Here is a 12,614-nt window from a genome sequence, read left to right on the forward strand (position 1 = left end):
CTTGTACTCGAGCATATACGGTAGCTAATATCTCCGGCAACGAGAAGTGAAATTTAAAAACAACAAAAAATGTTTTGTTTCCCTCTGCATTACATTGTGTGTGTTCAGTTCAACATGAAAAAATTAATGAAAGGTCTTCTTTAAACCATACCTGAATGGAAAGCTCCAAAGAGTTATATCACCCCGTTCTTCTAGTGTATGCTATCGGTCAAATTCCACGGAACTGAACACTGCGAAAAATGTAAAAATACAATGTGATCCATTGAGGGGTTAAAAATATGCTCCCTTTCAGGTTTTGTTTTTTTATATACACCTAATTTTTACAATTGTGCTTCATTAAAAAAAAAAAAAAAAAAAAAAACGTGTTATCTTTTATAGCCTCTATGTTGCATTGTGTATTGCTGGCTGCAGAATAAGTGAGCTGAGAATCCGTCAGTAAATGTGTTCTAATTGTAGAGTTAATAACCCTCCGAGTTGAATTAGTCACTTGAAAGATGAGTTGAACTATCATGGTCGTACAGCATCCCAAGGATTAGAGTTGAGCAAAAATGATTTGCAGAACACTGTTCCAGCAGACCAGACCCATGTGAATCTAGTACTTTGCCAACATCCGCAGCGCCACTTATGATTAGCAGGCCTGGCAGAAATTCATGCTCGTGTCACTAGCCTACTAATCAGAAGCGGTTCTGAGGATGGCCGGCAAGTAGAAGGAAGTTTGTAGGACTCTGGTCGGGTGGCCATGGAATACTAACATGTCTGGTGGACTAACGTCCTGCAAATCTTTTTGCTCACCTAAATCATCGATTTCTCGGGCCTGGATAAATTTGGTTACATGTAGAAACCTACATAGTTCAAAAACACCAGAAGATCATCCAGGAACAGCGGAAGGTCCTTGACCGTTTTTTTCTGCTTACACTTGCACCTAGTGTTTGAAGGAACTCAGCAGGGAGGTTGTTCCAAACATCTTGGAGTACTGACCACAGATCTTCTGAGGATGTAAGCGTTCTGAAATCCTTCTTTCTCCATGTAATTGCAGACCGTCTACTTTATAGGCAATTCTCATAGGCCCCCATTTACCTGGTGGATGTCAAAATGGTGTCCTTTTGGCCGTCAGTCTCTTAATACATGCTTGGGTGTACATGATTTTGCTTTACAGAATAGTTCAGCATTCTGTGCTATTGAATACAGAGGCAAAGTATGCAATTGTATTGTGAGTGTGTGACGGATACTACTGTTATATTTTCAGCATTCAGCATTATGCACCAGGATATCCTCTCAACGTATAGCACTTTTGTGAAAAAAACCCTAACACGTTTGGCATTTCTTGGGGTAAAGATATGTAGGAAAAATAGTAAAATAAGTCATTTTTAATTTGAATATTTTTTTTTCATAGATACAACTGAAACTTATTAATCCACTAAAAAATTTGAGGCGCCTTGGAATGAAACGCATAGTTGAATTTTTTACTGATTTTGAAACCTACCCCTACACTGCTGAAGAGATTGACGCTGTATTTTGTGCCGTGGTTTGGCCACAGGTAAATATAGTTTTAATATTCTATAATTGAGAATGGATTTACATATTTTAGGCATCACCTGCATAGATCTTCTTATGATTCCTGTTATTTTCTGTTACAGATTTGCAGGCTGGCGTTGGAAAGTCAGCATTCCCCTTCCTTTGTTCTGAAGCTGATTCATGTTTGGAGTCAGTATTCCAGGTAATACAGTTGTGCCAAGTAGTTATAGTATTAAATAGGTTCTTTTCTATGTTGATATTGTTGATCTCTCCGTTGCATAGGTTATCAATATCAGATTGGTTGGGGCCAACCCCTGGATTCCCCATTGATCAACTGTTTTCATCTCCAGCGGTGGCCACGGAATGTAACAATGTACAGTGCAGAAATGCACAATCTGTTTACTGTTTAGTGGCTGCTGCCAGGTACTGCAGATCAGCTCCTACTCTGTTTAGTCAGCGCTGATCTACAGTACCCTGATCTAAAGGAGAAGTCAGAAGTATAAAAGTAGTGAACAACCATTTTGAAGGCTTGTATATATGACTATACTTTCCCAGGTAGTGCAGCTTAGCTCCTATTCAAAACAATAGGCTAAGTCTTGGTAATTACCTAAGTCAAGGCTAGACCAATCTCAAGAGTTCAGAGTCCTGCATGCCTCAAAATTACCTTGTCGTCTTTTCATGTCAATGGAAGTTCTTATTATTGTTTCACTAAAGTAATACTTCCATTGTTCTGGCACTTTATATCGAATCTGTCAGCAGGATTTCACAGTTTAAACCATTTCATGTAGCTTTTTCCAAGACAAGTCCAGCGCCCTTCCATGGCCAGTCCATTCCTCTGTTACTAAGAAATCTGTGTTTGAATTGTTATGCAAATGAGGTTGTAGATCTGTGACTCCAGTTTTTTTTCCTGCCCAGGGCCCCCCCCTGCTTGACTGATGGTCTCTGTTGTGTGACTTCAGGTAAAGGAGCCATCAGTTAAGCAGGAGGAGGCGGCACTGCATGGGGAATAGAGCTGGAGTGACCAAGATTTCAGTTCTGTAGACTCATTTATTCAAGCACTGATTTCTCAGTTATGGTGGAACGGACTGGCCATGTAACAATATGGCTGGACCTGTCTTTGAAAAAGCTACATGAAGATATAAATAGTTTTTCAGTTGAAATCCTGCTGACAGATTCCCGTTAGGCTCGTAATTCAGGACCATGTTTGTTTTTTTTTAAATGTCCACAAAGCAATAAAATAACATCTATTGTTTGCCAAGTAATCTCTTCCTTGGCACACATAGTCATTTTGTTAAAGAGAATCTGTTATGTCCCCAAACTCTACTAACCTGCAGATATAGGGTTAATCTGAAGGCTAATAGCGTCCCCATGCTGTCCAGCCACATTACTGAATGTACGGCTATCGGAAGACAATAACTTTATTTTACCTGGGTGCCACTCGCTTTCAGTCATAGATGCGTGTGTGTAGTGGCTACGGTCTTCACTCAGTTCATAGTGAGAGGTGGCTGTAGGCATGTCCCCGGCACTTTGACAACTGGCACTGCAGCACATCTGTTCAAAGTGAGCTGTCAATCAAAGTACTTGGGTGTACTGACAGCCTCTGCTCACAATGTTATAAGTGGTGACTGTAGCCATTACACACACGCATCTATGACTGAAAGCAAGTGGCTCACGAGAGTCATAAAGTTCACTTTTTTCCCATTAAGCACACTTTCCATAAGGTGGTCAGACAGCATTGGAATGCTATTAATCTGCAGATTAACTTTATATCTGCACATTAGTAGTGTTTAGGGATACGTCAGGTTCCCTTTAACTGTCCTGCCGTCATGCTATGCCAGCCATTACAGCAAGACATATAATAAAGACTGGTGAGTAGAGTGGGTGTGAATCGATTCTCAGGACCTGGTCCAGCGGCCATGTCAGTAACCTGTGACTGTCGGACAGATGCTCTGCTTACCTGCTGGCAACCGCAGTTAGGTTTTTTTTTTTCTTTTTTTTAATTTAGCCCACTTGGCAGAAAGTCACATGTGTGTCATCAGGCACCAGGCCGGCTAATCAAAAGAAATGCTGGAAATGTTACATAAGGGCTCCCATCCCTGCTGCCACAGATTGACATGGCCACTGGACCAGGTCCTGTGTATCAATTCACACCATCTCTACTGGTAGGATCACCAGGGTGGCAGCACTGGAATAGCGGAGGATTTAGCCGGTGAGGAGTAATTATTGTTTTTTAATATTGCATTCTTTGCTTTGTCACCACTTTTATTACACAATAATTTGTTTTTTAATAAAGACTTCAAGTAAAACAAATTTGTAGCCGTACAGACAAGAGAAACTGAAATGCTCATTGACCCACGAGATGTGTCTTTATTTGTATTGATAATGTGGTTGTGTATCTTTTGTGACAGGTATTTTCCTTGTCTTGCTAAACAAAAGCCTGGACAGCCCGAGTTCGATGTACTACTGAATGCATTTGCTCTGCTATCTACAAAGAATTTATCAGACACAACAGCAGGTGTAGTCATTGATATAACCAGTAATCTGCTGAACTGCCCAGACTTTGAAGAATCGGAAAGCCTGTCTTCTCTGGTGGTCAATGACTGCGTTGTTCATGATGCTGCCTTCATTGGTGATGGTAAGCCAGTGCTTCATGTAGCTCTCTCATTGGCCCTGCACACCCTGCGGTAGCCTCCATCATAATAATGTGCTCCTCCTTTGTTGATCTAAGAGTGCCCAACTTTTGGCGTGAAGCTTGTTCTACCCCACGTGCCTGTGCTCCTCCAGTATCTCAATAAAAGCATGCTGAATGCGGAAAAAATGAAAAAGAGGAAATTTGGTAAACAAGTCAGCAAGGAGCTCAGCATACTTTCCAAGTAAGTACATTTTCAGACAATGAAAAAAGATATTCACCATATTTTATGTGGGCAAGTAACATTTTTTTAATATACCTTGCAATAAAATGGTTCTGGCATAATTGCTTTAATGCATCCTGGAAAACCTGTAATTACCTATTAGAGAATTCTTATTGAATAATTAATTTACTTACCCCGATATTTATTTAAGCACCACTCCAGTGTTTTTTTAATGCACCGCTGGAGTAGTGCTTTAAATGTAAGTCCTCTGCTCCCTGTCTCATACTCACTTGCTTTCATCCTTTTCCAGCGTCGCTCCTGTCTGTCTCTGGTGAAAAGTGACCTGTCGGTGTCTCCAGTGTTTCATGGAGCAGCGTAGAGGTCACTTTACAATACAAGTCTATGAGAGTCTCGTTCTGGCTCTCCTAGACTTGCATTGAGCTTTTGTGACTTAACTTCTCACTTCCAGCAAGTTAGAAGTTACGGGGTCAAGATGGCACCGCGGGACCGGAGCGGTGTCTGTAAAAGGTGAAGCCTCCGTAAGGTGAGTATAAGAACGGGGTCAGCGGGCTTACAGTTAAAGCACCACTCCAGTGCTGAAGAAAAAACAACACTGCAGTGTTGCGCCATTCCAGGACTGAAGAAAAACCAAAAACACTGCAGTGGTGCGCCACTCCAGTGCTGAAGAAAAAACAAACGTTGCAGTGGTGCGCCACTCCTGTGCTGAAGAAAAACCAAAAATGCTGCAGTGGCGCCATTCCAGTGCTGAAGAAAAGCCAAAAACGCTGCAGTGACGCGCCATTCCAGTGCTGAAGAAAAACCAAAAACACTGCAGTGGCGCGCCATTCCAGTGGTGAAGAAAAACCAAAAACACTGCAGTGGTGCGCCATTCCAGTGCTGAAGAAAAACCAAAAACACTGCAGTGGTGCGCCATTCCAGTGCTGAAGAAAAACCAAAAAACACTGCAGTGGTGCGCCATTCCAGTGCTGAAGAAAAACCAAAAAACACTGCAGTGGTGCGCCATTCCAGTGCTGAAGAAAAACCAAAAACACTGCAGTGGCGCGCGATTCCAGTGCTGAAGAAAAACCAAAAACACTGCAGTGGCGCGCCATTCCAGTGCTGAAGAAAAACCAAAAACACTGCAGTGGCGCGCCATTCCAGGACTGAAGAAAAACCAAAAACACTGCAGTGGCGCGCCATTCCAGTGCTGAAGAAAAACCAAAAACACTGCAGTGGCGCGCCATTCCAGGACTGAAGAAAAACCAAAAACACTTCAGTGGTGCGCCATTCCAGTGCTGAAGAAAACCCAAAAACACTGCAGTGGTGCGCCATTCCAGTGCTGAAGAAAAACCAAAAACACTGCAGTGGCGCGCCATTCCAGTGCTGAAGAAAAACCAAAAACACTGCAGTGGCGCGCCATTCCAGTGCTGAAGAAAAACCAAAAACACTGCAGTGGTGCGCCATTCCAGTGCTGAAGAAAAACCAAAAACACTGCAGTGGCGCGCCATTCCAGTGCTGAAGAAAAACCAAAAACACTGCAGTGGCGCGCCATTCCAGTGCTGAAGAAAAACCAAAAACACTGCAGTGGCGCGCCATTCCAGTGCTGAAGAAAAACCAAAAACACTGCAGTGGCGCGTCACTTCAGTGCTGAAGGAAAAAGAAAAACACTGATGGTGCTTTAAGACTGGTGCCTAACAAGGGGTTATTTAGGACAAAAAAAGGATTATTGATCACGATTGCTGGCCATAAAGGCTACCATGAGGTAATTGCCATGTGGGCTGTAGGATGGGTTGCTTTTTGCAGGTCACGGTTCCTTTCAGATGGTTGGCGATGCCAAGTTAAATTAGTTTGCCCACTGGGAGAAATGCTGCTAAAATAATGAAGCAATATATGCATACCCTCTGGTCCAGTACTGGGTCACCACCGATGCTCCCATCTTGCATACAGTTCATATTGGCTGCAGATGCCACAGCCCTTATATGCTACATGGTTATTGCAGTCATTTACTGGCCTCGTTTATATATGGCCCAAGACCGCTGAGGCCTTTGATTGGCTGCAGACATCACATGTGGTATAAGGGCTGTAATGTCTGTAGCCAGGGGTAGACGGTATGCCATCTGGGATGCAGTATTAGAACAGTGGGTGAGGAGATATTGCCTTTTTTAGCTGTTCGGCGGTCTTGGGCAGCATTTTACTTAAAGGGACTCTATCATAAGAAAATTACCTATTGTTCAAATCAGATTTTTGTGTTGGATGTATTCTTGGTGGGGGGGGTGTTTTTTAGTTTCCTAGTACAATCCTTATTTAAAAATAAATAAAAATCTTCTAGTTTTCACACTGGCTACTGGGGCTTTTTCAGACTTGTAATTCCTGTCCTTTCTTCAGAGACAGGATTATAGTGACCGGTAACACACCTCTATGCAGAGCTAGTAAATCAGGATCCACCATTCACAATAGGTTTTCACCCCAGACCCTTCTCAATTATTTTTGCACATGCTCATTAGACACACATAATACAAAAGGTAGGGTGAGGATATGTTCATGTCTTATTTCCTGAAACAGGAAGTTAAAATCTAAAAAAGCCCCAGTTGCCAGTGTAAAAATTGTAAAAATTTCTATTTTCTCATTATTAATAGAGATGGTCATATGTAAAAAAAAAAAAAAATTATTGGCAACTTTTGTTAAAAATTAAGTTTTAACACAAAAACCTAATTTAAACAATATGACTGTGCAGAATTCTCGATAAAATGGGACATTCCCTTTAATGTCAGAAATATTGAATTCTCATGTCAGATGTAAGAATTGTACAGTTAAAACAAAAAAAACTAACTTTCCATAGAAAATGAAAATGGTTATTAATTTTAAGGACTGCCTCCCTGTCTCCCTCTAGTGTCTGCATACAGACTGCAGCATGCTGTCATCCATCCCTGCTGTGTTCTAGGACTTCATAAATCTCTGTAGCAGTTTCTATTCTTTATTGCAGTTTACTGGTGCATAAATGAAAAAAAAATGCAAGAATTGTGCAAAACGCAGGAGATAGATAAAAATATATTTTTATTCATTTAAAATTAAAATCAATTGGTAACCATACAAGGTCAGACACACAAGCTTATTACAGTAAATGGGTGAGAAAAAAAGACTAAATATTGATATACAAGATATTAAATAATCAATTGCTATCACAGCACTGAAGACTGGTGCGAGAGGTAAAAAACAGAAATCTCCAAATCAATACATAGAAGAAAGCACAGAGAAACAAAGTGCCCTACATATTGAAATACAGTACATACCCAGTGGTATTGATAATGGCTCACCTAGACAAAAGCACCTGATGAGCGTTTCGCATCTAGCTTCATCTGTGGATCTACTCCCTAATGGTTTTTATGGAATGATTTTGAAGCTTGCCAAGCCAGAAAAAAAATTGACCCAGCCTTATCGACCCCCAGCACTGTGGAATGGAGTGAGTTGGCATGTGTTGGTAAATGATGTCGGAAGCCTTTATTCATCTGTTGCCTGGCAGAGAAATCAGTCTGCCAGAAGTTATAACCTCTTTTTCTTAACTTATCTTATTAGTGATGAACGCTCTTTTGCAAGAGAAATAGTCGTATGAATACATGACCTGTAAAGCAGTGCCCACCCTTTGCAGTGCCTCTCCTATATTGTATAGTCTCTTTTGAGTAATGTGCACCAAGGCATAGATGTTAAAATATTATTGGAATCTATTTTTTTTTCTTTTTTTTCTTGTATTTTAACTATAGGATTAGCAAATTTATTCAAGACAAAGAACAAAGTAATCTACTCATAGGACTCCTTATATCTTACTTGCATAAAAGTAACTTGTCGCAGGTGAGTGATTAAGTTATACAGTGTTGTTCTAGATAGGTAAGTTTCCATAGCCACTCTTTCCTCTTGTTAGTTTTCTCTGGTGGGGTTTCACCTTTTGCGGCATTGCTCTGAACCTTGCAACTATCCAATTATATTATGATTTAACTTTTTCCTTTTGGGTCACTCTTATTTTACACACACACCACACCACATTTATTTTGGTTAAACAGCAGCAATCCGAGCAAGGTTTGATCATTGCTATTAACAGCAGATGCCATCTGTAAAACACAGCTGTCACCCACTGTGTGGGGCAGGTTCAGCCTCACACCTGACATAGAATGTTATATCCCTTAGGGTATGTGCCCACGATGCGTCCAAGCCTGTGGCCCAGAAGCTGCGGGAAAGCCGCCGGCGGCTTCCACTCATTTTATACAAATGAGCAGCGCCTTTTCTTTTTTCACCTGCGGACTTTCCTCATAGAGGTTAGGTCTATGGGGAAAGCCTGCATGCGGACCCCCCGGAGAAATTGACATGCAGGAAAGACGCGCCGCATGTCAGTTTCCGCGGGTGATCCGCAGGTGCACGGAGACGCATAGTGGACATGGGATTTCTACAAATCCCATCCACTATGCTGTAACATCTGGCGGCTGCGGGTTTCATGCTGCATAAGTCCAAAGCGTCAAACCCGCAGCAACTCCGGATCGTGGGTACACAGCCTTAAACTGTCAGTTAAAATCCCTTACATAAAACATAACAATTTGAATCACCCTAGCTTTCTCCCTTTTAAATTTAAAGATATTAAAAAGTAGACCTATTTGGAAACATCAAGACTGCAAAAGTATGGTAAAATGCCATAAAGCAAAAAAATGTAAAACTCGAGAATTGTCATTTTTCAGTCACCACACCTCCACCAAAAAATGCAATATAAAAAGCGATCAAATGAAATGCATAACAAATCTGTTTTTTTTCCTATTAGGACACTGAAGTGGACATCCTGGAAACTGTGCAGAACTTGTTAAGACATTGTATAAATCCTTCAAGTTTCTTAAAGCCGCTAAGCAAACTATTTGCTATAGTTCAGAATAAATTATCCCGGCAGACGCTTTGTACTACATTTCAGGTAATGTATGCATTAGGTCTTTATAAAAAATTATACTTGCCATATTTTTGGACTATAAGACACTTTTCAGCAATAAAAAATGTTGCTAAAAAGTTTGTATCTTACAGTCCGAAGGTTGCTTCATATAATTGAGAAGAATGCTGATACAGCGGTCTTCCCGATCACTGAAAGTACTGCTGTCTCTCTTCCTGCCGACACTGATCTATCTGATTGGTGCAAGGTAGTAGAGAGAGCTGCCAAGACCTGCAGATTCTGCACATCCTTAGTAGCTGAAGGACCTTTTACTTGACTAGCTGACTTGACATGCCTGGGGAAAAGTTTAAACTATGGTAATGTATGCAAGGTGTGTGGATGTAGCCGAGCTGTGTGTGTATACATACACCAAAGCTGAGAGTGCATGTACTGTGCATGCAGCAGTGATGTGCATATTCCTGTGCTGCAGAGCGTGTGTATGCTATGTGTGCTATAAAGCTATATGTATAGAATACACTTTCTGCAGAAAAATACTAACAATAGATCTATTACCTCCCTAATCTACCTTACTGTGTTATGATTACGAAAGATGAACCTTCTACTTCTTTACACCTCTTTGGTAGTTGTAATTAGTATGAAATATGTTTTTCTTATTTTCAGATGCCTAAACCCGGGTTGCATCCTACAGCCTGAAAAATAAGAGATCCTTTAGTAGCTAATGTTTTTTTTTTGTTCTTTTTTTCAGGTCCTCTCTGAACTTGATCCTAAATTGGAGCGTGTCACTGATGTTGCTGTCAAGGTTTGTAGCCATTTGTTTTTTGAATGTCACTTTTCATTTCATGGTCAGGCTTGAATTAAACTCCTAATTTTTTCTTTTATACAGTTAAATGCCTTTGATCAGAAACATTTGGATGATATACACTTTGATGTCAGACTAACAGCCTTCCAACAAGCAACTGCCTTCATCAAAGAGATGAAATCTATAGATGTGAACTATATTCTTCCACTGATGCATAACTGCTTTTACACAATACAGGTAAATCTTCATTTTTAGGTTATAGTTCATAAAATGAACTAAACATGTCCATAATAATTGTATGCCTCCGTTTACCTTTACTTTTTTTTTTTTTTTTTTCAAGAAAGTGATATTATTTAGAGATAAGCAAATCGTTTCACCGCACCCTGGTCTAGCGGCCAGGGAATACTCAAGTGGCCGCTGGACTAGGGTCCTGCCAACTTATTCTCTCATCTCTACTATTACTACTAGAATTATATGTCCCTCCCCCCAAACTGTTTATTTTGGCTGCTTATCCCTCTTGCTGAGGACAGTGGGGACAGGCCCATTTGTTTACATGCATCTCTTACAGTATAGTGAACTACATTTCCCATACAGCAAAGCGCTGTTTTCTCAGCCTGTGCTAGGTATGCCTGTTAAAGTCCACTCTCCCAGCAGCATACCCGCCTCATCTGTATAGGTGTAATGCTGTTTTCTGAGCTTACACATAGCCCCTCCTTTCCCGCTGCACCATAGGTGTCTTAGGTAGCTGGTAGTCAGCCAGCCTTCTACACTTTACTGAGCATGCAGGTGTGAATATCACCTCTGAATGCTCCGTAATGATACCACACGCTGCGCCGGCGACAGCGATTGACACAAGGCATTGCAAGCTAGGAAAGTGGAGGGGACCTGAAAGGGAGAGAGGAGTGACAGGAACAGCAGAAATGAGCATGCATCTAAATTGCCAACTAGTGCATTGCTCTCTGGCAGAAGAAATAGGACCAGCCCTCGGCTCTGACACTGGTGATGACATTGCATTTGAAATTATGTTCTGAATGTTGTGACATTCAAACAGAGCGTCATCAAAAGTGTGGAGGAAAAAAAAAATGGGGATATCTCTGCAACAATAGTCATTTTTTAGTAACTGTAATAATAAAAATACTTATTTGTTTTGTAGGGATGTTTGAGAGAGGGTTTTACTATCTGACAACCTCATTAAGTGTAGTGTAAAACAGTTCTTGGGTTTTTGTTAGGCTTCTAGCATATTAGTATTACATTTCAGCATAACCTTGTGTGTACTTTGTTTTCTTATTGACTTCCCAATCACAATAATGCTGCAAAATGTTTTGTGTTTTAGCTTGGCGACATGTCTTTAAGTGACAATGCAGGACTTCTCCTTATCAGTGTTATGAAGCAGCTGGCTGCAGTAAAGCATACTGAGGACGAGTACCAGGAGATCATTCACCGCACTGTACTTGAGAGCTTGAGGAGCGGCCTCAAAAGTAAAGTTGAGGTACATGGTTGCAAGAATAATCTTTACAGTGGTAAAAAAGTGTTTATCTGTAATAAATATATATTTATCACTTGACATAGCCAGTTGTTAAAGGGTTATTCCCTTCTCTTAAATTTAATGAGTGTCCACATAATATGTCATAAATAGTGTTGAGCATTCCGATACTGAAATATCGGGTATACTTTTACAATATCGAATACCGGAATCGGAAGTTCCCATAATGCCTGCGCTCTGCCGTTTCTCTGAAGGATGACAAGCTGGATGGCAGCGCTCAGCTGCGATCCAGCCTGTCATCAGAATGCCATCCCAGCGTGGGAGAATTCTCCTGATTGTTTAAAAGCCGGCGCGCGGTAAAAAGCCGCCGGCTTTTAAACAATCACACAACCCCATACTGCTTCCCCGCAGCCTCCCACCCCGATCCTCCGCTCCCCTCGCCACCTCACATCCCGATCGTAAGTTAGGACCGGGCGGGGAGCGCAGCACCAAGGAGCGGGGAGCGAAGGACCCGGGCGGGGAAGCCGGCAGTGAAAAGACTTCACCGCCGGCTTTCCCGTTCTGTGCTGCGCTTTCCCGCCGGTTATTTCAAATGAACAGCTGCGGTATCAGGTGATGCTGATCAGCTGTTCATTTGAAGTCGCCGCGGTGCCCTCAGAGGGTTCATGTGAGTTCATGCTTGACTGCATTGCATGAACTCACATGAACTTTCCCACGGTCGCACAGGTCAGCCTCACCTCCCAGACCCGTCATGATTGGTGTGTGTGGGTGTCTGTGCGATGTCTGCGGGTGTGTGCGATGTGTGCGGGTGTGTGCGGTGTCTGTGCGATGTGCACGGTGTCTGTGTGATGTGTGCGGGTGTGTGCGTGCAGGCAGACATAGGCCGATGTGACACTACTACTCCCATCGGCCTATGTCTGTCCCCCGTCCACTCGTGCCAGCAGGATCAGCTCGATGGGAGCAGTAGTTCCCATCAGCCTGATCCTGCTATTTAAATTGCCCTACTGTGTCCCCAATAAATTTTAAATACATGTCATTGGTGGCCAG

At 41.9% G+C, this 12,614-nt stretch overlaps 1 protein-coding gene across 1 annotated transcript in view; it reads left to right on the forward strand.

The window, feature by feature from the left end:
- Positions 1–12,614, forward strand: part of UTP20 (UTP20 small subunit processome component) — a 114,254-nt gene that overhangs the window by 57,052 nt on the left and 44,588 nt on the right. Inside the window, exons 28-36 of the mRNA XM_073651470.1 lie at positions 1,394–1,537; positions 1,638–1,717; positions 3,924–4,150; positions 4,244–4,388; positions 8,126–8,213; positions 9,169–9,312; positions 10,031–10,084; positions 10,169–10,321; positions 11,418–11,573. Of these exons, the coding sequence (XP_073507571.1) occupies positions 1,394–1,537; positions 1,638–1,717; positions 3,924–4,150; positions 4,244–4,388; positions 8,126–8,213; positions 9,169–9,312; positions 10,031–10,084; positions 10,169–10,321; positions 11,418–11,573 (1,191 nt within the window). The remainder of the gene's footprint in view (positions 1–1,393; positions 1,538–1,637; positions 1,718–3,923; positions 4,151–4,243; positions 4,389–8,125; positions 8,214–9,168; positions 9,313–10,030; positions 10,085–10,168; positions 10,322–11,417; positions 11,574–12,614) is intronic.

Source organism: Phyllobates terribilis, unplaced genomic scaffold (assembly GCF_046119375.1).
Source record: "Phyllobates terribilis strain yellow unplaced genomic scaffold, ASM4611937v1 Scaffold_11__3_contigs__length_659146591, whole genome shotgun sequence".
NCBI lineage: Eukaryota > Metazoa > Chordata > Amphibia > Anura > Dendrobatidae > Phyllobates > Phyllobates terribilis.